Genomic DNA, 25,087 nt, shown 5'->3' with positions numbered 1-25,087 from the left:
ACTTTGATTTATCTCAAGGACTCGCATCTCCGGTTGCCCTAGTGTGACGCCCCCCGGCCCAGCACGCCTTTCAGCGGCAGGAGAGGAACAATGGGAGATTGACTTTACGAAGGAGGGCAGAAGGGTTTGCCTCACTGGCAAGAAAAGGAAGGAGGTAAACGTAAGGAAACCGTGATGGGCATGGCTGTTTTGCAAGCGGTGCTCAGCAAAACCAGCTGCTTTCCCGTTGTTGGTTGATGTATGGAAACCACCGGCTTTCTTCTGTAACACGCAGTGACACAAAAGGAAGAACCCCGAGATGGGGAGATGAGTAAGGAGCTGTCTGGTTGGTTTACGCACTTGCCTGACCCATGGCAGGGCTGACAGCGCACAGCAGCCTCCGGGGAGCACTATGGTCAGGGGATTGCAGAAGGCGTAGCGCATCTGGCTGCAGCTCTGCTCCTGCATACCTTCACTTCGCTACAATACCCAGGGAAAAAGGAGTCAAAAGCAAGGGGGAATGAAAAGCTAAGCCTCCCATCACACACAACCAAATACCGTGAAAAGCTCAATTTCAGGTTGCCTAGTACAAGAGTTGATACTGCAGCCTGGCGACTGATGAGCTCTGAAGTCTTTATGCCGCTAAATTGACTAGCCTTTCTCTCTTATTTACTATAGCAGATCATCTGGTTTTGTCCTCAGATATTTATGGACAGCTGTGGCTTTTGTAACACCTGTCATCCAAACAGCACAAGGTGTTTTAACCATGTTCTCTGAGCACAGCCCAGTCCACTCAAGCTTGTAACAAATGCTGCTCATCACAAGGAGAATCACCACTATTGTTCTCCCTTTCGGCCTAGATGCCCTTGGCACCGTGCAAGCAGCCCCTTGTGCTAACTACAGACTGCGCCCAGAATTACAGCTGTCTTGTACATGCAGTCACGCATTCTGCTAGTATGGTTCTGGGTTATATAAAAAAAATTATAGTAATAATATGGACAAATTTAAGAAAATAGATGCATTTATTGAAATGTGCAATGTGAAATATTTAGCACTAATTACGGGACACCATCATTTAAAAATTCCATCATTTGTGACATTGAAATATGCTGAAAAAGAGGGCATCTTAAAATGCATCTTAAATGACAGTTTTACTCATTACCCAAGATATATTCATAATTGTAACAGAGGTTATTCTCCCAAACAGTCATTCATAACAAATTTTACAAATGAACAGCTGTGTAATGTTAGCAAAATACAGTAAAAGTTCCTTCCTACTTCAGCATCTTTAGCAAGCACTTGGCTGCAGTACCAGGAGATTACACACGAAAATACAATTAAGCGTATCTGTGTTTACAGGACTTAAATTCAAATCATGACTCTTCAGGGTCACAATGTACATGTAATCTCTAAGCCTGGGAGTAGTTGTACTAAATTCGGTATTAATTTTCTAGTCCTGTGCTGAAAGTTAGGCCTCGCTGCAGACTGAAAGCCTAAAGTCCGTTTTTGGTCCAATGTGAAATGTGTTTATAGATTAAAAAAACCCAAAACAACTAGGTTAACCAAGCTGTAGCCAAAAACATTTTTGAGATTTTACACACACAAAAAAAATTTTGTATATATAAAAAAATACTGACAGCTATTCATTAACTACGGTGATTGTCTGTAAAAATGTTATTCAAGTTCTTAATTTCCAATGTACAAGACTGCCATTTCATTTGGAAAAGAGTATCACACAGAGCAACAACTTTATCTTAATTCTGTTTGGTAACAAGAGGCAATGTAAAATCCTTAAGATTGTAAGAAGAGAAGGACTTAGAACATTCTGATAAAAGCCATCTTCAATGTCTTTACATTATTTACTGGATTATCACATTTTCAGCTCCAGTTTGTTTACTCTACAGCTTCCTCCTTTAGGCACAGAGGATCTCTTGCATCAAAAGAATAGCCCTTTACAGAGTAAAATGCAAAGCAAAGAATGGCAGGATTTCTGGTTCTGAATGGGAGTTTGTGTGCCTCGCATCTGTGTGCTGTGATACAGCTGGCATTTTCTGCAGAAGCAGCAAGCTGGTAGATTTACTGGTACATTGATGCACTAAATCTTTCCCCATGCTGGGACTGAGCCAGTAGCAAAGGAAAATGCCTCTTTTCTATCATGCAGTGTAGATGCTGACAAAGAGGCTGGATTTAACATTTGAGCAATGGAAATGCAGAGGAAATCAAACCCCAGTTACATAAATTTGTGCTGCCCATACTCGCTACTCAGGCAGAACTCCAACTGAGGTCAGTGAAAGAGCTGCCAAAAGACTGTGGGGTTAATGTGTGTGGGCCACATTTTAAATGTCACTTAGTATTAATGCAAGAAAAAAAAATACTGAACTGTAAGTGCTTAGGAAGTGTTGTGATTGCAAAATGCAAAATACAAAGAGACAAAAGAGCACCAGAGACAATATATTTAGTTAGGATAGTAAAAATAGAAACTGAAGGAATTATAAATGGAAAAAATTCACAGTGTGTTCAGAGGTGCACCTTCCTTTACTCAGAAGTAGCAGCTTCTATTTAAGCGCATTCCCCTACGTTTAGGTGAATGCAAAACATTCCTCTCAAAAATATCTGAAAAAATGAACTAGCGCTATCAGAAAAATGAAAGAAGATGTATTTTTCTCTACATGGTATATTTAATGCATGCCGGCTCCCAACTGCTGCAAACATTTAAATTTATGAGACAGTCCAGGCATTGAGTGCAACGGACAGGACGAATGAGTAGTGCCAACTCACTTCTGCTTTGTGCAATGCTTATCCCCATACCCTTCATACAGAGCATGGGGAGGGGGAAACTAATTAAGTTTGGAAAACTGTAATTATAAAGCCCTAACAGTTGTCAGAAAACCAAGAACGAGGGCGGTTTCCTAAGGACTACCAGCTGGCCCTCTTGTGATCTAGCGAGGAACTGCAATCCGCCTTTCCATATGAACGAAGTAGACTAACGTTCCCCGTTAATAAATTCCACTTTTCCATTCTTAAAGCTATTTGTAATGAATTAGACATTGGGGTGTGTTTTGGTTTGTTTTATGGCATGCACACTTATGTATTATCTTAAAATTGTTTCCCGTGTGATATTATATTAATGGTATGCCCTTAAGTCCTTCACACAATGGGCTAGAAAGTTGATTTCAGAGATCTGTTTATACAAAAGCTCTCAAGCTACTTGGTAATGTTCAACCAAACAATGGATAAGAACATAGTCTACATTCTAAAATATTTAGTACATTCACATACAGAAATATACTGTGTATGCAATATGTGCAATACACCTAGTGTAGTTAAAAGCATTAGATACATATATATACATGCACATATACACACCCCCATTTTCTTTACATAATGCACCTGCCCTAACTCAGTATATTGAGTTACCAGTCCAGTTTCATGTCTGCTTTACTCCACACATACTTTCCTCCTCTTTTTAGGAACATCTTCTCATCAAATCCACTGAATTTTATAGCTGCTTCTACACCAACATCTAGAATAGACTTGGAAGGCTCTTTCCGTCCATTTCTACAGTTCAGAAAACGCATCTGGAATATCAATAGATAAGATGTTAGAAAGTCAGTTTGTAAAAGCTTAATTTTTCTACAGAATTAAACAAGTTGCCCTTTAATCCCGCAAAAGCCTACATAAGTGCATGAACAGTTTCACTTAGTCCTTAGAAAGCTCAGAAGCTCTCAGTCAGATACGTCAACACATCTCAGCAGGAATAAAGCCTTAGCATAATTCCTAAAGATCGAAAGTTTCCTCTTCAGTTATACGTAAACTAAGCAGGCTCCTTGAAACTTAGCTTTCAGGATGAGTTCTGTATTTTTAAATTAAACAGCAAAGACATCCTGCAGAGACAGATATCTACACTTTAAGGTCTGTGATGCAATGATTATATATAAACCTGATGGCAATTTCTCCTTAGGTCGTACTTCTATTAAGTTCTTAATATGTTTGATGGGAAGATATTACATCTGTTCCTTGTACTACACGGTAAGTTATTTTATAGAATGCACAGTAAATTGATTTGGTCATCACTGTTGTATAGATATACACATTAGCCTGCAAATACCAAGTATCAAACAAGAACTTACATATTCATCCAGAATGAGGTACGAATCCCTCATCTGTAATAGATGAAAAAGAAAAAAAAGATATATACAAACCAAAATTCAATTCTCATGAAACATCAAGGACAATACAAACAATCATTCAAAACAGGTAGTGTCGTGGTTTAAACCCAACCACAAACCTCGTTCACTCACTCCCCCCTCCCTTCTTGCCCTCCCCTGCTCCTGGAGGGACGGAGAGGAGAATCGAAAAGAATGCAACTCCCACGGGTTGAGATAAGAACAGTTCAGTAACTAAGGTATAACACAAATCAATACTGCTACCACCAATAATAATAATGCTAAAGGAAATAACAAGGGAAGAGAATACAACACCTCAGCACCAGCCAGATAACTCGCCCCACTCCCCCCAGCCGAGTACCGACCGATACCTTGTCCAACCCTGCAGTCCCTAGCCCTTCTGGGTAACTCCCCGTTACATCCTGGGCATGACGTGGTGTGGTATGGAATACCTCTTTGGTCAGTTTGGGTCAGGTGTCCTGTCTCTGCTTCCTCCCAGCTTCCCCTCCTCCCTGGTAGAGCATGAGGCTCAGAAAGTCCTTGGCCAGACCAAACATTTGAGCAGCAAGTAAAAACATCAGCATTATCAGCACTGTTCCCAGGCCAAAAAATGAAACCACAGCACTGCACTAGTTACTAAGAAGGAGAAAAATGACTGCTGCTGCTGAACCCAGGACACCACTATTTCAGTGAGCTTGGGTCAAGTTTATAGAAATAAACTACAGGATTACTTAGCATGATTTAATTCATGAATAAACCAGTAACTCTTGGAATATTACCTCTCAAGTGTCTAATTGAAATATGGGTGCACAACTGGATAAAAGTGTTTTAAATAATATCCAACTTTTCTACTAACTTTTATACCAGCAGAACTTACACTGTTTTGCATACAGGAATGATTATATAATATTCCAAACAAATAAAGTGACCATTTAAACTGGGGTGTTTAATTATTATCCAGCAGACAAAGGTAATCTCCCAGATCACAAAATGCCTCAAATGCTAGACTGTACAGTCCCACTTGTATGTCTTACCTGGTAGAGGCAACTCGGCCTCCTCACTTGAGTTCTCCATACATTAAGAAGTAAACTGTAAATGGAGAATCATAATCTTTGGGGAGGAAAAGGAACATCTCAGCCATCTCAATGGGAGATTTAAGAATTCCTGAGCTCGGGTCAACTTAGTAATTCCTCACTCAGTTCATAAGCTTCCTTAACAGTGAGTTTTAGCTCTCCTCATGTGTAGGGTCATCTTACAAAATATCATGAGTTTCACCCTTAGGCATTGTTGTCCTTTACTGCAGCTAATGCAAGCTGGATGGCAGCTCATCAAATTAACTGCTGGGCTCTGTAATAGCAACAGAAGTCTCCTTGTGAACAAAGAGCCTGAAAGTGTAGTCCAAAGGTGTTCAGATAGACAAATTTAAAAGGTGATTTTCTTGTGGGATGGAGTACCCAGTAAGATGTATCAGGCAAAAATACTAGTTCTTGTTCCTCAGTAACCAATATAATGCTGACTGGGATATCTTAGTTCATGCAGGTCAGAGACACTGTCAGCATAACATCATGGTGAATCTCTATTAGGAAACTATGCTTGGAATATAAAGTGCATTTACATTAACATTCATCTTTTTCAGGATCTTGTGCCCTGGTGTGGAAGAATTATTCAATTCCAAAGGGCTTAAGTACTATTTAGAGTTCATCTCTGAGCTGTGGAAAACTCAGTTTCTTCAGTTTCGGTGTGTACATCTACCTCACTGAGAAGAGGCCCACACGACACTGTGAGAGGACTCCCACTAGTTTCGCAGGACTGAGATCAACGAGGTTTTACTCCTCTATTAATAACTTTGTGCTCAATTAAAATCCTTAAAGAAAATTGAAAAACTCAGCTTCCATCATAACAAATCCAGTTGTTGACAAAGTTGGACAGTGCCTCTTTCAAGCCAACACTAATGGGGAAAGTGTTAACTGCCATGAAAGCTTCTAGTTCCTTTCCATCTTTCCAACTTCATTTGAAAATAAAGTTACAAAAGGACAGTTTCAATTTTACCTTCTGATTAGATTCAGGTACCAAACAGGAGACATCTTTGTGGCGATCCAGGAATTGTTCAAATTCTTCATCACTAATAACAAATCTCTCTGCTTCTCTCAGGGCATCCTCACCGCTGTTCTCCCCTTCAATGAGCAGGCACTGGAATACCTGAAGACAGAAGACACCTGGTTAAGATTTTGTTTCCACTTGCCTTGAGGGTAAGAGACTGTCATCATGGCAAAATCCTTCAGTTGTCTCAGTAGCAATGTCTTTAATTTTTCTGTCAGTGGAACCACACTCTCAGAAACTGTGATAAGTGAATACTACACAAAGGGTACAGTGAAGATTTGTTTGTAGCAAATTAACATTGCATAGTCCCAAATGTAATTACACAGTCATGGTTCCTGATCAGGTTTCCACAGAAATCTTAACTGCTCTGGTCTTAATAAAGGCACAGATAATCAAAGCTCAAATAAACTTCTGATTGAACCTCAAATAGTATGGCTATATTATAAATGCCAGTAAGTACCGTGTACAGTGCAGACTATCAACCCAATCTTTATTCTTCAATATTTTAACCTGATTGGTGACTGTAAGTCTAACTAGCTTCAGATGGTCATAGGAAAGATAGGGATGACTCTGCAAAAGCAAAATGTAACAGTTTGTCTACTTAACAGCCTCCTTCTAAAAGTCAAGTCCTCACATAGGAATTCAGAATAGACTTTGTGGGGGGAAAAAGGTGTCTTTGTCATCAATGTGCCCTGTAACCCCAGCAAGAAAGTAGGCCAGGAAGCTTGATAAAATATTACGTTGTATATCGTATTTTCCTTACACCCCTTTAGTAGGAACAATATTTCACTTACAGATTTTTTTTTTTTTTTCTGGGAAATCATGTGAGTATACCAATTTTCATGAAGCAAATAATGTTATACTGCTCCACAAGTCCCCCCATATTTATAAGTCACAGTAGATCTACCCATTTTCAAACTGATAACATAATGTATTTTATACACTTCTAGTAGGAAATAACAATCTCAGAATCACAGAATGGTTGAGGCTGGAAGGGATCACTGGAGATCATCTAGTCCAACCTTCCTGCTCAAGCAGGGTCACCTACAGCACATTACTCAGGATTGTGTCCAGATGGGTCTTAAAGATCTCCAAGGAAGGAGACTCCACAACATCTCTGGGCAACTTATTCCAGTGCTCAGTCACCCTCACAGTAAATATATTCTTCGATCAGGTGGAACTTCCTTTGTTTTAGTTTATGCCTGCTGGCTCCCCGGTGCAGGACCCTGCACTTACCTTTGTTGAACTTCAGAAAGTTCTTTTCTGCTCATCTCTCCAGCCTGTCTAGATCCTTCTGAATGGAAGTGTGTACAGCAGTCTGGGGCATCAGCCACTCATCCCGTTTATGGAGGAGTTGTAATATTTGCACACTAACCACTAATACTCTAATACACTAATACAGAACATTAATGTCTAATGTACACATATATTGCTAATGATGTATTAACTTTAATGTATCATTGTACACTTTTCCTCATTTTCTCTGCACCATGACACATTTTCAAATGTTAAATACCTTCTATCTTATTTTTAGTGTCATAAAACCCCCTAGATCTACATACATGGAAATAGTAATTTCCAGTACAACAAAAAATATTATTGACATACCGGGCTCCATTCAACTGCAGAAAGAGACAGAACTTGCCTCAACACCATGTAACACAGAGAAGAAATCCACTAACAAGCAGCCCAAGCTGGAATTGGAGATCTGCTTGAGGTCATTTGAGGTTCAGACAACTCCAGTACCTCATAATTACTTTTCTCTGAACATGAAACCTATGGTATACATTGCTTTCTTACCTTCCAGCGCACGGGGTTGAGTGCCTTGATCTGCTCATTCATATCTTCCTCAACATTAAATCTGTTGATCACGGAATTTATTTTGAAAGCAACAGCATATTCTCGGCACCATTGTCTCAGCTTATGCAGATTTTCCACATGGTTCTTCTTTCCTTGACCACGACCAATTAAAACGTTGACATTCTCATCAAAACTATCACATGAAATTGCCAGGATGTCTAAATATTCACCTGAAAAGAAGTTTTAAAAATTGATTAATACTCAGTCCCTCAGTTGGAAGCTGTCAGGGCTCTGCCCATTTTCACTTCCTTATGATGTGTCACGAAGCTCCTGAAAATACAATTCTGCGGAGTCACCACATGACCCACAAAACCCCCAGCTGCAGCACCAAAACAGACATTTCGTGTGTGTATGTGTCCGTATTCTCAACTATGAAGACAGTCTGAGCTATTACTTTATTATACTATTATACCAAAGAGGCAATAGTACAAACTCCCTGTGTTGAAAATGTACATTCAACAATATTTCACCAGTATTTAAGTTTGATTTGCATTTACTATAAATTAACCTATAAATGAACTAAACCATTTACTATAAATGAACTAAACCATCTCCCACTTGCATCAAAACCCATCTTTTGTTGAGGCTGCCCAAAGGAACTCTCAAACCCTGAGAAGCTCCCAAACCCTGCCAGTGCTTCTCTGCACAGCAGTTTTTCCTTACCATACTTCTTGAACCACCGTTCTCTAATCAGACTGCCGTTGCTGACAATGCTGACGCTTGGTAGCTTCAAGTCCTGCTTGCAAAATTGGACCAGTCTGCCTACAAATTCCCCTCTGTCCTGAAGAAACGGTTCTCCTCCCGAGAAGTTTATTTTCTCCATTCCTAGAAAAGGACCAGAGAAAGATGCTATGAACCTCAGCCTACCTGTTGCTCGTTCCTTCCACTCGCTGTCTGTACCTGACCGCAGCGGTATGAAGAGGGGCACACCCAGGGATAACTTTTTCCACGCCATTTGGGCATGCCGCTCATCACCCAGCCGAACTCACCTGCTTCCTTGAGCATCGCCAGCCCCTTCTTGGCCTCCTCCAGGGGCAGCACAAAGGAGGTCTTGGCCGTGTGGAAGCAGAAGCCGCACTTGTAGTTGCACTGCCGAGTGAAGTGGTAATTGACGCTGGTGGGCGTCAGGGACGCGTCGTCGTCGTCGTCGTCCCGCTCCAGTCGGGGTCCCGCAGGGGAGACGGGGCTGAGGGCCGAGACCCGCCGCCAGCCGGGGAGGGGCAGGGAGAGGGGCCGAGAGAGGGGCGCCAGGCTCCAGCACAAAGCGCAGAGCCGCCCGCGCAGCGCCGCCAGCACCGCCCGGGCTACCGCCAGCGGCAGGCGGTATAGCACACCCAGCTGCATGGCTCGGCTCGGCTCCGCTCCGCGCTGCGCTGTGCTTCACTTGGACCCGCCTGGGTTCGCCTCGACTCGAATCGACTGGGCTGGACTCGACCAGGCTTGCTTTGGCTTGGTTCGGCTCTGTTAGGCTCGACCCGGCTCGGCTCGGCGCGCAATCTGCAGCGAAGCGCTAGTCGCTTAGTGCTTAAAAAGCGGGTGCCCCATCCCCTCCCGCCCCATCCCGCAGTTCTGGGGCGTGGGGAAGCAACCGGTTTCGTTTTCCTTTCTCGTGGAAGAGAAACTTGGCCAGGAATCGATGTTTTCGTTCTCTCGCTGTGCTACACCCACATTCCCCCCTCCCTTTTCTGCCCCAGACCCGTATCTCTCCTGCTGAGTGCCATCACGAAACCCGGCGGGTGGCCAGGCTGGTGACTGGTTTGAGCACATCTAGCATCTAAGTACCCCCTTTAATGTGTGTGGACTGCGTGGCTTCAGTTCTTCTGGTCACAACCGGTGTGACTTGTGAAGCAGGGGGAAAACTGAGCTTGTGTAACTGTGCTTCATCTTTCTCAGAGACAGCCAGAAGCTCTCCTAAGTTTAAAAAGGTTTGCATTGCAGAGCACTCCAAGTTAGGGAGCCTGATGACTTCAGATTCATGAACAGAACATACATGAAGGTTCTTTAATTCTTGGTCTCCAATACTGCCTAAAGCACCTCAAGCAAAGCTACTGCACCAAGCTGAAAATAGGTTTAGCCTTAAAAGCAGGAAAAGTTTGCACCTCTGTGAGCTGACATGGTGGGGCAGATGGCTGCCCCTCCTGGTAACACAGGGAGAGATTGAGACTAAGCTGCCAATTCCCATCTTCCTCGATTCCTCAGTGGAAGGGCAGCCATTGCTGGAGAAAGAGCACGTCCATCATAGCACCAGTTGCTATCAGCACTCCCAGTGGGTCTAGACACACCAGAGGTCCTCCACGGCTTTTCAGCCTCACATTGCCTTGTTTTTTTCCCTTCAGCCAGTTTATACTGTTATCACTACCAGCTGTTTCTTACTGGAACGCATTCATGCTGTAGGGCAGGATGGGAGGCTTTTTGCTGTGTCTAACCCCGGTAATGCCACCTTGCAAATGTATAATGATGCAACATGGTGGGAAACATCTCAGTTCCTGAGGCTTTCCAGAATTGTCTTAGAGCTTGTCAGCAGTGAGTAACCATGGGAGGAATTATCCATGTGCCCTTCAAGTTCCTTGAGGCTGAGACTGAAACCTGACCTTGAAGTTGCTTCTTGGTTGTTTCAGTGTTTTAATTAATTTGACAAAGACTGCTATGCTCCATTTCCCCCTCTCTCCATACATTCCTTCTGCTCTATGTTAGGAACTCTATCCTATTTTGTATCTTCTTGGCCCAAATTCAGATTCCTTTCTCACCTCATTTCTAACTTTTGTTCATATAAAATTTAGCCAATGCAGATGTAGGGATTACAGCCTTTCTCCATCCTATGAACTGGAAAACTTTTCCTAGGAATACTTCAGATAAGCATAAGAACTTACAAGACAATCTCAACACTGCAAATATTGGATCTCAAGAAATACTGTGTTGTGACTGAGTGTATACATGTGTGTATATATGCACATATATGTATGCCACCAAGTTCATGAGCACTGCATATAGCTCTGTATAGAGATCTTACTGCAGGTACCATATTTTCCTCTGGCTCACCCTGTCTCAGAAACTTTCCTTGCATTCTGAAAGGCTGGGAATTGCAGAAGATCCACTGAGGCTGGCAGTGACCTAGACCTAATGCAGCCTCAGCCCTGATCTCCTTGCACAGTGCCTCAGCTGCTAGGGAAAGCAAATTCCTGACATGAGCCAGTAACACAAATAAGGTTAACGGAGGAGCCATTATCACGTCACCTTTGACGAGCACAGGTAGTCCAAGGACAACCAGGGAAGTCATGCAATGGCAGATGTAGTTTTTAGCATTTGATTAATGTATTATTTCTTGATCTGCTCTGTCCTGGGTTGAGCAGCAGCAGTCATTTTTCTCCTTCTTAGGAGCTAGTACAGTGCTGTGTTTTGATCTTTTGGCCTTGGAGCAGTGGTGATAACGCCGATGTTTTCAGTTGCTGCTCGAATGTTTGGTGTGGCCAAGGACTTTCTGAGCCTCACGCTCTGCCAGGGAGGAGGGGAGGCTGGGAGGAAGCAGAGACAGGACACCTGACCCAAACTGACCAAAGAGGTATTCCATACCACAGCACGTCATGCCCGGGATGTAACGGGGAGTGCCCCGGAAGGGTTGGGACTGCAGGGTTGGAGAAGGTATCGGTCGGTGCTTGGCTGGGGGGAGTGGGGTGAGTTATTGGTCGGCTGGTGTTGAGGTGTTGTATTCTTTCCTCTTGTTATTTCCTTTAGCACTATTATTATTGGTGGTAGCAGTAGTGATTTGTGTTATACCTTAGTTACTAAACTGTTCTTATCTCAACCTGTGGGAGTTGCATTCTTTTTGATTCTCCTCTCCGTCCCTCCAGAAGCAGGGGGAGGGCAAGAAGGGGGGGAGTGAGTAAAAGAGGTTTGTGGTTGGGTTTAAACCACGACATGCTCCCAGCTGGAAATGATGTCTTCCCCTATAGCACCTGCAACACCATAAATGGGATTCTGTCAAGGACCTTGTACTTGCAGTGACTCACCCCTCCTTGGGATGCAATCCAAGGAAAATTACCAAAGACAAAGTTAAAACCCACATGTAAATTAAGTTCTGAAACACACAGTATAAATACACAGATTAGGCACATTTGAAAGAAGCCCACCAGGGGCCCTTAGTGGTGTATATGTGATCTCCAGCTCAGGGAGTATGTAAGGAGATGAGTCCTAGAATCTGGGCCAAGACCATAGAATCATAGACTCATAGAATACCAGGTTGGAAGGGACTTCAGGGGCCATCTGGTCTGACCTTTCTTGGCAAAAAGAGATGTTGGGAGAAGGATCCTTCTGGGTTTGTTCCATACTCTTCTCCAAAAATCTGGCACTGGCCCCCAACAGTGGGCAGAAGAGGAGGGTCTCTTGGCCTAATGTGGTACTAACTTCTGCGTTCTTATGATTTTACCCGCAGACCTTTGTCCTTACTGGAAGGCTCTTTACTGGTGCTCTTGAAAGCTTGTGCATGAAAAGAGCTATGTTCTATTTGTGTCTGGTTTATGTACCTATGCATTTAATGGGCTTTCAAACATAAGTAATTCCTGCCTGTGTCTCAGCTGTTTATCTACATTACAGGGCTATGCACTTAGATATATTTTTAAAGTGACAGGCTGATTAATTTGGGTCTTTTTTCTCTCTTTTTCCACTTTGGGTAGGTCAAAAAGGTTTCCAGTGGTCATATGTAACTATGTCCAAGCACAGTGAATGTTCAGAGATGCGAAGAGGCTCCAGAACAGTGTTTTTCACATAATTTGCACATTTGCTCTTCAGCATCATTTCATACTATGGAGAAGACAAAATTATAAAGGTCCTTGTGAAGAAACTGAAAAATGCTTGCCATTAGTTAATTTCAAGACATTCATACTCCCTATACTGATTTTAAATACAAAGACTTGTCTTGGACATAAAAGGCAGCTCTCTTCTCCTATATTTTTGCCTGAACTGTGTGTATAATCTGATAGGAAAGACCTAAAATCTTGCAAGAAGATACTTTTAAGTAATTAGCCAGGAGGACAGATATCCCATGTCTGTTATAAATGATCTCATAAGCATATTATAAATAAGTAAAGAAGCACCACTGGCTTGTCTCATGAATGCTTGTCAACCAGATTGTATCAAGGCATTGGGAGGGGAAATAGAAAATGAAAGTCAGCTCTTTCTATTTAGACAGCAGCAACAGGGAAAGGCAACAGTGGCATCAGGAAAACATTAGAAACGAAGAGCAAGGGACCAGACAGGTCAGTGAGGAACACGGGCAGCTTTTAAATGCTTTTGCAATGAAACTTGGCTGCAAGTCAGTTGGACCTCAAAAAAAGGCATAAACAGAAAAGCTGCAGATAAGCTTCAGTGTAGAGAAAGATAAGGCGATGCACATAGGAAAGAATAATCGAAACCTTGAGTATACAAGGGGCTGAGCTCGACAGTGGCACTGGGATCTTGGGAAAAAGATCTTGGAGTCACTGTTGCTACCCCTCTGAAATCAATGGCTCTGTGAGAGACAGCAGAAAAAAAAAGTCAACAAAAACCTTAGTATTGCCCAGAAAGGTATTGAGAACAAGGCAGGTGGCATTGTTTTACTGTTCTGTGAAACTTCGGTATTTGTAGCCTTACCTTAACTAGTGGTACAGTTCAGGTCTCCACATCTCATCAAGGACCTTACAGAGTTAGGGAAGTTTTTCTTCCACATAAACGTTTAAGGGATGAATCAACTGCCTTCAAGATATAGGCGCTCTCATTTCTGACATGAAAAAGCTGAAGAGGAAATCTGAATGAGCTTTACAAAATCATGAAGGTGATAAATAGACCTAGTATTGAACTGTTCATCTCCAAAGTCAGTAATGTTACTAGAAGAGGCACTTACTGAAGCAAGTAGAATGAGTTTCAAGCTTATAAAAGAAAATTGGTTTTATGCAAGAGGTGCATTGCTGGAATGTGAGACCATGGGGGTTTGTGGAGTTAGACTGTATTGTGGAGTCAGAAAGAAATTTAAACAGATGGATGAGCAAGGGTCCATAAAAAGGTGCTAAAAGGAAGAGATGAAGATGTGCTGTCGAGCATTCCGAATTTGTTGACTGTGGATGCTGTAGGAGCATAAGAACTAGGAGAAGAGACCACAGATATGCCAGGCTTTTGCACAGCATGTCATTCTGCCAGACAAAATATTGGGAGAGAAGGGCCACTAGTCTGATTCAGTAATGCATATTAATATCTGCTTAATATTACCATCTATTGGCGTTTTGTATAATGAATGGTATTTTATACTGTGTCTTCTGGAATCCATACCCAGCTACCACAACCGTGCATTTGAGTGATGTGGAAAGACATAGGAGTTCTCAGGCATAAAAAGGGGCATATTTTGCCTTAAAAAAGCATCAGTTTTGGTACCTGCTTCTGAGGCTGTATTCAGGAGCCTTCAAGGCTATGTTCCAGTTCTTGCTCTGGCCCAGCCTTCCTCCATCTTCCTCAGCACAGCTAGTTTCCAACTAGTATAGCTGATCTCTGTCTCACCAATACTGCCTACCAGTTGTTCCCCTCTCCCTGCAGAAACTCTAAACAAAAGATATTTGTTTCAGCTGCCCAGAGGAAGACATCAAGTTCCTGAGGGATTTCTTGCAGAATGCACTTGTCTGTAGAGTATATTCTTTCAGAAGATGCATCAGAATTTTAACTTTAGATATCTTTAAGTGGCAGTTTCCAAACTACTGAAATGCAGAAATAGGATTCTGCAAGAGGTGCAGGTTCTCCTACATTTCAAGTTACATATTTTTGAAACTCAAAATCCACATTTGGGGCAACATTATTCGTAGCAGTTGACATGAAGCTAAGTAAGTGTTATGGCTATTGGCAAGTCCTTCCGGCTCCTGCCCCTGAGCAGATGGAAGCTGAAACTGGCCGTCACAAAGTTATGAAAACACCGCAAGCTTGTAAAAGTCCGTTTGACTTCCAAAATTGTTTGAGTCCGTTGGTCTTGCTATTAAAGCACTGAGTGAGAGAATAATGGGGTTTAGTTAGGAATAATGTCTCCTCGCAGCTCAGTGCCACTTGGGCACTGCAGCACAGCAAAACAGTTCCATTGGGTTCATGACTTGCTTGTCGCTTCAGGCCAGACTGAAGAAGTAGAGTGTATTTGTGCTTTTGTTAATTATTATTTTAATGCATTTTATTGCTTGTTTTATTTTGGAGACCCCATGGTTCAGCCACTGCGGACCGTGGGAATGTGGCCTTTTTTTTGCTCGGGACGGGGCTGAGGGGTGGGACGGGTCAGATCCAGAGGCTAGGACTTACACTTTCAGTTTCAGTTACGCATCCACGGCGCCGTTTCTCCCGGGGACCGAGCCCGTTCCCTCCAGTAAAGCGGGAGGGGGCCGCAGAAATCCCGCCCCTCCGAGGGCCAGCTCTTGCCTGCCGGCCTCTCCAGCCGCTTTCCCCGCCCGCCGGGGCAGTTTCGTTTCCCGGCCTCGCGAACGCCGCCGGTCCCTCCCGTCCCGCTCTCGGCTGCGATGCTGCGGCTCTGCGCCCCGGGCTCGCCGGGCCCGCACCCCCTCCGCCGAGCCCTGCCGCCCGCAGCCTCCGCCGTCCGCGACCGGCTGCGGGAGGTGAGCCCCCGCCGGTGCCGCGGTTCGGGGATGCCCGCTGCCTCGGGCGGCGCGGCGGCAGGGGCGTGAAGGGCCGCGTCTCTTTCCCTGCAGTGCGCGGCGCGGATCCCGGAGGCCGGAGCGGTACTCGACCTGCTGGAGAAATGCCCTGCGCATCAGCAGAAGGGAAGCTTTCCCGTTGTGGTTTTCGAGGGGCTGGACGCCACAGGTAGGAGCAACGTGTGGTTGATGTACCGCAGGTAGGAAATTGTTGGAAAGAGCGACCGCTGTGGCTTTCAGCCAGGCATAGGGTTTAGCAATTCAGAAAATCCTGGAAACCTGTGACAGATCTGACAGAATTACTAATTAAAGTTAAATTAAAATAATTATTAAAGACCAGCCTGTCTTCTTATACTCGTGAGAGATCAAACAGTCTATGCTAATTCTCATTCAGAGCATAAATTCCTTATCGATGTAAATGAAAGAATACAAAGAGTGGAGTACGGGAAATCAAATTTCTTGTGCAAACGATGAACCATACTTTTACATGAGAGATTTTTAAATAAATGCTGTAAAATATTGGTAGTCTGGGAAGGTGGCAGCAGTTTGTCTCAGGCAGCGTGTTTTGTTGCCTTTGAATAACTGTTTTCTGACTTTTCAGTTAAAGAAAGCTGAAAATCCCCTCTAAGGAGAAAGTATTGGGTGACAGGCTGGCAACATCCACATGAACTGTGACCTAGAAAAAATGTTGTAAATGGGTATATATAGAAATAGATGGATCTATAGAGAAGTGCCCACGCATTTAGTGCATTTAAGGGTGTGAAGACCAAAAGGTGATAAGAGGGAGGGGTGGAATGCCTGGGAGGAGGAAGTGGAGGAATAGTTCCTGCAACCAGACTCATGATCATTTCCCACTGAAAACCTCATCACAAGATGCTCAGGTTACATAGTCGGGTGTCAGAACATGTGCTTCAAGTGAACAGATAGGAGCATTTCTCAGTTTTTAAAGCACGGTTGTATCTGATGTGTAACATAATACATGTTCCCTTCTGTAAATGCAATGCAGGCAAAACCAGTGTAACCCAGTCTGTTAAGGACACCCTGAATGGCTTTCTGCTGAGGTCCCCACCAGCTTGCATCATCCAGTGGAGGGCAATATTTGATGATGAGCCAGCACCCATTAAAAGGGCATTTTATGCTGCAGGCAACTACATTCTTGCTTCAGAAATAGCAAAAGCGTCCACTCAGGCACCTGTGATCGTAGACAGGTTTGTATATTTAAGAAGTCCTCTTATATCAGTGCATCATACAGTTGTTCAGTGTTACAGGCAGAAGTTGTTAATGAAAGTCTTTGGTTTTCTTTTCTTCTTCTCTTTTTTTTTTTTTTTTTTTTTTGGGGGGGTGGGATTCTACTTTTTATATAGGTAATTATTAAATCTTCTAAAGATCAATACTTACGATAACAGTAAGAATGGGATTTCCATCAGTGTAATACTCATAACTGGCTCTAGGACACAATGAAAAGTGTTGCATCCTCAGTTAGGAATAGTGGAGGTATGAGTGAAGCCTGAGCCAAACCAGGGCCGTGTGACAAGCCCAAGAAGGATGAGGCCTCCTGATCACTGCTAACGCTAAGATGCTTCTGAGATACAGGTGGGATAGAATGATGGAGTTTTAGGTTGACTTACTCTTTGAGGATGTAGAGCCAGAAATATGCTTTGTACTTTTTTGGTTTTGTTTATGTTATTTCTTGTTTTCACTAACTGTGTAGGCAGCTCTGACATTGCTCTTAATACATGAAGTCCACATGCCCTTTACACTCCTGGTTTGTTTCAGTAGATGTACTGTATCGCCCCTCCACAGTACATGTACATAGAAGCTATTTGCATCTGTGTGGGCGCTATTTTTAACCAAAATTTTGGTTAAATTTCAGTGGGTTTTAGTAAAAAATATATAAATATTTATATATAAATATAAAAATAAATATATAGAATCATAGAATCATAGAATAGTTAGGGTTGGAAAGGACCTCAAGATCATCTAGTTCCAACCCCCCTGCCATGGGCAGGGACACCTCACACTAAACCATCCCACACAAGGCTTCATCCAACCTGGCCTTGAACACTGCCAGGGATGGAGCACTCACAGCCTCCCTGGGCAACCCATTCCAGTGCCTCACCACCCTAACAGGAAAGAATTTCCTCCTTATATCCGATTTAAACTTCCCCTGTTTAAGTTTTAACCCATTACCCCTTGTCCTATCACTACAGTCCCTGACGAAGAGACCCTCCCCAGCATCCCTATAGGCCCCCTTCAGGTACTGGAAGGCTGCTATGAGGTCTCCACGCAGCCGCCTCTTCTCCAGGCTGAACAGCCCCAACTTTCTCAGCCTATCTTCATACGGGAGGTGCTCCAGTCCCCTGATCATCCTCGTGGCCCTCCTCTGGACTTGTTCCAACAGTTCCATGTCCTTTTTATGTTGAGGACACCAGAACTGCACACAATACTCCAAGTGAGGTCTCACGAGCAGAGCAGAGGGGCAGGATCACCTCCTTGGACCTGCTGGTCACGCTCCTTTTGATGCAGCCCAGGATACGGTTTGCTTTCTGGGCTGCAAGCGCACACTGCCGGCTCATGTTCATTTTCTCATCAACCAGCACCCCCAAGTCCTTCTCTGCAGGGCCGCTCTGAATCTCTTCTTTGCCCAGTCTGTGGCTGTGCCTGGGATTGCTCTGACCCAGGTGTAGGACCTTGCACTTGTCACGGTTGAACTTCATAAGGCTGGCATCAGCCCACCTTACAAGCGTGTCAAGGTCCCTCTGGATGGCATCCCTTCCCTCCAGCATATCAACTGATCCACACAGCTTGGTGTCATCAGCAAACTTGCTGAGGGCGCACTCAATCCCACTGTCCATGTCAGAGATGAAGATGTTAAAACAAGACCGGTCCCAACACCGATCCCTGAGGGACACCACTTGTTACCAGTCTCCAGCCGGACATCGAGCCATTGACCACAACTCTTTGTGTGTGGCCATCCAGCCAGTTCTTTATCCCCCGAGTGGTCCATCCATCAATTTGATATCTCTCCAATTTAGAGACAAGGATGTCATGTGGGACAGTGTTAAATGGTTTGCACAAGTTCAGGTAGATGACATCATCTGCTTTACCCTTCTCCATCAGTTCTGTAGCCCCATCATAGAAGGCCACCAAATTGGTCAGGCAGGATTTCCCCTTAGTGAAGCCATGCTGGCTGTCACCAAGCACCTTGTTGTTTTTCATGTGCCTTAGCTTGCTGTCCAGGAGAATGTGCTCCAAGATTTTACCAGGCACAGAGGTGAGACTGACTGGTCTGTAATTCCCCGGGTCTTCCATTTTCCCCTTCTTGAAAATGGGGGTTATATTTCCCTTTTTCCAGTCGTCGGGAACTTCACCTGACTGCCATGATTTTTCAAATACGATGGCCAGTGGCTTAGCAACTTCATTCGCCAGCTCCTTCAGGACCCGCGGATGGATTCCATCAGGTCCCACGGACTTGTGTGCGTTCAGATTTTGAAGATGGTCTCGAACCAGATCCTCTCCCACAGTGGGCCCAAGGTCTTCATTCTCACAGCCCCTGCATCTACCTTCTAAGACTTGGGTGGTGCAGTCAGAGCCTTTGCCAGTGAAGACTGAGGCAAAGAAGTCATTCAGAACCTCAGCCTTCTCCAAACCCAGTGCAGCCAGTTCTCCCGAGAGCTTCCTCAGGGGCCCTATGTTGTCCCTAGTCTGTTTTTTGTTTGCTATGTACCTGTAGAATCCCTTCCTGTTATCCTTAACATCCCTGGCTAGGTTTAATTCTAACTGGGCCTTAGCCTTCCTAACCTGCTCCCTAGCTTCCCGGACAACATCCCTGTACTCTACCCAGGCTGCCTGTCCTTGCTTCCATTTTTTATAAGCCTCTTTTTTCCTTTGAATTTTCCTCAGCAGCTCCTTATCCATCCAAGGAGGTCTCCTGGCCCTTCTGCCACACTTCCTTTCCATTCACATGGAGCTGAAGACTGAATGTTCTCTGCCAATTCTGTTGCATGAAATAGGATGGAAACCACAAAAAGGGGGCTCAGAGTATTGAGTTTTGACATATACTGTAGCTCTTCTTTTGACCTCTCATTATATGAGAAGACTTTCTTTTGATAGGAGCATCTGGAACACCTCTGCAAAAAGCGTAGCTTCTGCCATAGGTTTTACTTAGTAATTCACAGTAATTGCATTGAGTATTATCACTCATTATCCATTAATTAATTAAGAAATTATGTACAGAAATAATAAGAAATAATAGAAATAATAGTACAGAACTATTCTTTACATTTCCCTTCAAAATCACAGTGTCACCTATAATCATTATTGCAGTTGTCATTATAGTGACACCTGTCTCATATATTGCTGAAGAATTAGTGTCCTCTCTAAAATTTCTCCTTCCATTCTGTATTTTCCTGACAGGTACTGGCACAGCACAGCTGCCTACACAATTGCCACTGAAATAAATGGGAAAGTCCAAGACCTTCCACCAGCTCATGATGAGGTGTACCAGTGGCCTGGCGATCTGCTTAAACCTGATCTTGTTCTTCTCCTGACTGTTGACCCAGAGGAGCGAGTCCGGAGGCTTCAGCGCCGGGGCCTGGAGAAAACAAAGGAGGAAGCTGAACTAGAAGCTAACACCTTGTTTCGCCAAAGGTACACTTTAAGGAGGAATAGAGGCAATAGAGGCAATCTTGGCTCCTGTGGGATAAGTAGCAAATGTCCCACTCACATTACTGGGACAATGATTTCCAATGTCTAAGTTTTTTGATTGGGGTGTTGTGTTTTTTTGGAAAGGATTCATGGCTGCCAAGAAGGTAAATTCTGTCACTTCTGATTAGAAGTGTTTTAAAGCTGCAGGCGAAGAGCTACGTTTTCCTGCAAAGGAGCTTTGAGTTAAAATACTTGTATTTTGCTACTTGCTGCTTTAATTGCAGCACCTTTCGTACTGAGGTCATGAAGGAGAGCAACCTAAAACTTCCAGAACTGTGAGGCAAGAAGCTGAAACATACAGCTTCCCCAGAAATGTCTGGAATTGAGCTTCAGATTAAAAGAATAAAGTTTAGATCTCCTCTTGTAGATGTCTTTAGTTGTGCTAAGTGTCCCAGGTCCCAGTATAGTTAATACATTCAATGGAGCCTTTAAAGTTATTCAGCTTACCACCCACTTGGAGTTCAGATGTCTAAGCATAAGTATCTAGAGCCATTTGATATGACTTGAGATGTTTTTGGAGCCCAGTGATCTAAGCATAACTGTCTAGAGCCATTTCAAAAGACCTGAGACATCTGCATGAAGCTGGCAGATGTGATACAGAACCTGTGAGCACTTTCTGGACCAGCAGCTGCAAGCTAAATGAGATAGTCCAGAGCATCTCAAGCAGTACTAGACACATTTGCCTAAGCAACTGAATTGCACTCTAGGTTTCCTATTTCAGGGTGTGCTGAATTGCTGTCTAGGCTCTGCCAAATTTATTTATTAGATCATCATTGCTTGCAGTGGAAACTTAAATACATAGTGCTCAGTGTAGACACCTGAATGCCAGAGTCCATATCTACAAGCAACAAAGCTGAAGTCTGCCTGCAGGATTTTAAAATTTCAGGTGATGATGTACCTTAAAAATATCCATTTCTTAATTCTGACAGAAACTCTGTGAGGACACATGGTTTATATAATGGGATCTGCAGAGGGATAGGTGAGCTAGGAAACTTGCTGCCATGTAAGAATATTTCATATTCTAATTCTGCTACTTCTTATTCCCCCCAGAAAGCCCTTGATTATTTCTATTGATTATTAGTTATGTCAGTATGGAGGTAAGAACATCCAGAATCTTGCTTGATTCGTCTTATGACTTGTGGCCTGAATGTTTGGCATTAGTGATTGTGTGAACACAGAAAATTATATTCACATCCTCATTCACATCCTCATAGGCTAAATGTGGGAGAGTTCTGCATTATGAGAATAGCCTAAGTAAGGAGGTTTTCACCCTGTATTTCGTCCTGATATTCATCCAGTTAGCAAAGTTGATCAGAGGAAAGGGTTGAATGTTGTGTCAGGTCTGTAATGCAGTGACTCAAAGCTGAAATCAGTCAGTGAACACACCCACATAATGCCATGCCATATAGTTAAGAGAGGGGAGCCTGAGTGGGCTCTGAATAAACTGATGCAGGTGTTAGAAGCAGACTGTCCACTGCACTACTATACCAGGGTCTCATATATATATATATATATATACACATATATATACACGCAGCAGTGTATATATATATATATATATATATATATATATACACAGCAGTGTTAAGCTGCAAAGAAACAAATTCTTCAGTGCCATGCCATGTGAATATGAATAGAGCTCTGGGAATCAGCATCAAGGAAACTATGTGCATTGAGGTTTGCATTGTAATAGTTACTAATGATTTATTGCTCTTTGAAGTAGATTTCATTCTTAGCTTCATGTTAGGTTTTGTTTCCCTTTTCTCTGCATTGCAAACACTTTCTTCTGAGGCTGATGACTAATGCCATTTCATATCCCTGCAATTTGAAGTTTTGTTTCTTTTGTTTTCTTTTTAAATAGAGTTGAAGAGTCATACAGAAGGATGGTGAATCCTTCATGCCAAGAGGTAGATGCCAGTCCTTCCAAGGAAGAGGTTCTCAACACAGTGCTACAGCTAATTAAGAAACACTGTGCTTTGTGAAAGCAAGTTCTGCATAATAGCACTTAAAACATAACTCTTTATTGCACTTCAGAGATACTTTGTATTACCCCTCTGGGTTTGGTACCTGAAAATGCACTGTGATGTGCTTTGTCTCACAGAAAAATCTCTTTCTTCTGTCAACAATAATCTATACAGATTATCTTTTTCAACATTTCCTACTATACTTTTCTGTAAAAGGCAAAATATTACTCACATGTTATTAATCATTCTTAGTAAAGCCGTAAACATACTAGGGTTATGTATGAAGTACCTCAGGGTGCTCTCTTAACACTGTGGCATTTCAAGATACTATCATGTTGCATCTTCATCACCAGGAAAACCTGTTCCTGCATCCATTGTATACCAGAACTCACTGGACTGTAGCAGGAGCATTAGGTGCCAAGGAGAAGCTGAAATGTCATCCATCAATAAACAATAAAATTAACATAACACTCAGAAACAATCCAGTGGCCCAGTGTTGCTTACTGGAATAAAGGATGAGCAGCTGTTGCTATGACGGGCATACTGAAAAAAATGTGCCTTAAGTGAGGGCCAGTAAGCATCTAGGCCTCTAAGTGGTAAAGTCCAAGCCTGTCAACACATGCAACCAAAATAGCAATTTATGTCAGAGGGAAATGTATGCTGACATATTAGAAACAGAGGCCTGAGAAGAACCTGAAATTTAAAAAAAAAAGATTATAAATGGTTTCTGAATTATTTTCCTACAAAATATTTTCTCTATCCTATTAATGTTTGTTAATGTTGATATGTGTTATTTTGAGAAAATGTGAAATGAAAATCTGCAGAGAATGCGGGAGAGTGGGAATGATTATACCTTTTCACATCATCTTTTCCTCCTTGGGTGGGTTTTTGTGCATGCTGAATGTGAAAGCAGGCTACTATCATGACTTCAGCTCTGCAAAGGCTCATTTTTATGTGCATTATTTTCACTATTGTTACTCCTAAGTGTAAAATTAAACATATGGATAAGCCTTTCTGGGGTCAGAAATTAGCTGCAGATCTGGAAAGAACATAACTAAAATGTAAATTTTATTTAAAACATTTTTACTTATTTTTCTGTGTTAAACAAGTGCCATTATCAGTGAATCAGTCCTGTAAATAAAAGTCAGTACTGCAGTTCCTATACCCAATCTGTAGATCCAAGGTGACAGAAAGAAAAACTTCTAAAAAATATGTTTTATTCATGCACTGTTTAATGTTTATGATTATATGCTATTAATAGAATACATTTATACATACTAGTAATGTATGCTGTTGTATTTTGTGTATTATTTGTATAATACTACCTTTGGGATTTGCCATACATGTAGACTGAAAATACATAGTTGGAGGCGCTTCACTTATTTTATAAATTAGGAAGCATTCAGGTGTTCAGTCCTTAATATAGGAAATTCACATATAGACGGCATCACTGCACATGGACAATGAGGATACAGTGTGCCTGCCCTAAACACTGTGTAGCCTTAGCTTTTCTAGATGAGAGATCATTTGGCCTGAGAAATGCCACTAAATGCCTTTTTTCTTTATGCAAACTTGCACATGAAACCACACTGCCTCTTTGGTTTTTTGATTTTGTGTTGGTTTGATTTGTTGTTTGTTTTGTTTTTTTTTTTTTTTTTGTTTTTTTTTTTTTTGATGCTGAGCTCCTAAAAGTCTAGTTTTATGTTTAAAATAGTGCTGATGATATATATGCAAGTGGCATCCGACACTATTAATTACTATTAAATAGGCAGTATATATTCAGTCCCTGTTTTTCTTTAATCCAAAGCTACTTAGTCAGATTAACAGAACGACAAAGCAAGGCAGACCAAAACAATGCCCCCCATCTCATGTGTTTGTAAGAATTAAAGGTCTGCAATAGGTTGCGTGTCACAGGCAGGATGTTAATGTGCATAATCACTCCCTTACTTCCCTTTTCTGAGGCATTTCTGCGCCATTTTTGTCCACAGCATCTAAAAAGACTGCACTTACTTTAATTTACATTTATAGCAAATGTGAGGTTTGTCACTGGCTGTTGAAACGCAGGCAGGTCTGGGGAGGGAGCAGCAGGAAGAGATGAATGCTGGCCTTTGCACACCCAGCAAGAGCATCACCTGCTTCATGTGTTTGTTAGAAACTGTTTTGCTGGGCAGTTTGATGGCCACAAGAGGTCAGGATTTTGGTTTCAGCGCTTAGAAGACGTGAAGCTCCAAATATTTCCACGTGGATTCAGAAACTCGGGCTATTTCTAGGTAGATTTTTCTGAGGCTTTGGAGAGTGACTGTTGTGTAAGACCGGGAGGTTAGTCCGTGACACAGTGCTGGCTGGTGTCCATCAGCCTCTTCCACACAGTCCTGAGCGTGGCCAGCCCCTAGAGCATCCATCCCTGCTCACCTGCGGGCAGCACCTTCTGGAGGCCAGGCGTTTGCTAGCACAGACTAAGGCTGCTCTCTGTCAGACATCCTCAGGGCAGAGGACATGCCAAAGCCTGTTTCTTTTATTATGACCCCAGAAAATTCAGTAATTTGGTAACTTACTGATTTATGAGGACAAACTTAGCTTTAGGACATGATCCTGTAAAGATCCTGATACTGTAGTCCTCAGAGCATCTGGGGTGTTAAGACTGGAAAACTACACACTCAGA

General features: G+C 42.8%; 2 protein-coding genes across 2 annotated transcripts; one reads left to right on the top strand and one right to left on the bottom strand.

Annotated features, from left to right (window-relative positions):
• Positions 1 to 982: 982 nt before the first annotated feature.
• On the bottom strand, positions 983 to 9,691 carry RSAD2 (radical S-adenosyl methionine domain containing 2). The gene is made up of 6 exons (XM_065681578.1): positions 9,095 to 9,691; positions 8,769 to 8,930; positions 8,046 to 8,275; positions 6,195 to 6,344; positions 4,110 to 4,142; positions 983 to 3,557 (listed from the first exon to the last, which is right to left on the bottom strand). The coding sequence occupies exons 1-6, from the start codon at positions 9,447 to 9,449 to the stop codon at positions 3,393 to 3,395; spliced, it is 1,095 nt and encodes a 364-aa protein (XP_065537650.1). The 5' UTR covers positions 9,450 to 9,691; the 3' UTR covers positions 983 to 3,392.
• Positions 9,692 to 15,435: 5,744 nt separating this feature from the next.
• CMPK2 (cytidine/uridine monophosphate kinase 2) lies at positions 15,436 to 23,705 on the top strand. Its single transcript, XM_065679188.1, has 5 exons — positions 15,436 to 15,715; positions 15,809 to 15,923; positions 16,761 to 16,962; positions 20,171 to 20,404; positions 22,323 to 23,705. The coding sequence occupies exons 1-5, from the start codon at positions 15,620 to 15,622 to the stop codon at positions 22,441 to 22,443; spliced, it is 768 nt and encodes a 255-aa protein (XP_065535260.1). The 5' UTR covers positions 15,436 to 15,619; the 3' UTR covers positions 22,444 to 23,705.
• The last annotated feature ends 1,382 nt before the right edge of the window (positions 23,706 to 25,087 follow it).

Source organism: Lathamus discolor, chromosome 5 (assembly GCF_037157495.1).
Source record: "Lathamus discolor isolate bLatDis1 chromosome 5, bLatDis1.hap1, whole genome shotgun sequence".
Lineage (NCBI taxonomy): Eukaryota > Metazoa > Chordata > Aves > Psittaciformes > Psittacidae > Lathamus > Lathamus discolor.
This window is presented reverse-complemented; position numbering and strand designations above follow the sequence as displayed.

Excerpts from the sequence above, each read along its gene's own strand:
- CMPK2 (XM_065679188.1), top strand. The coding sequence starts at position 15,620 with ATGCTGCGGCTCTGCGCCCCGGGCTCGCCGGGCCCGCACCCCCTCCGC. Across the intron at positions 15,924-16,760 it reads CGAGGGGCTGGACGCCACAG|GCAAAACCAGTGTAACCCAG; the intron begins GTAGGAGCAACG and ends AATGCAATGCAG. Across the intron at positions 20,405-22,322 it reads AACACCTTGTTTCGCCAAAG|AGTTGAAGAGTCATACAGAA; the intron begins GTACACTTTAAG and ends CTTTTTAAATAG.
- RSAD2 (XM_065681578.1), bottom strand. The coding sequence starts at position 9,449 with ATGCAGCTGGGTGTGCTATACCGCCTGCCGCTGGCGGTAGCCCGGGCG. Across the intron at positions 6,345-8,045 it reads TCAACCCCGTGCGCTGGAAG|GTATTCCAGTGCCTGCTCAT; the intron begins GTAAGAAAGCAA and ends TTCTGTCTTCAG. Across the intron at positions 3,558-4,109 it reads ACCTCATTCTGGATGAATAT|ATGCGTTTTCTGAACTGTAG; the intron begins GTAAGTTCTTGT and ends TTGATATTCCAG.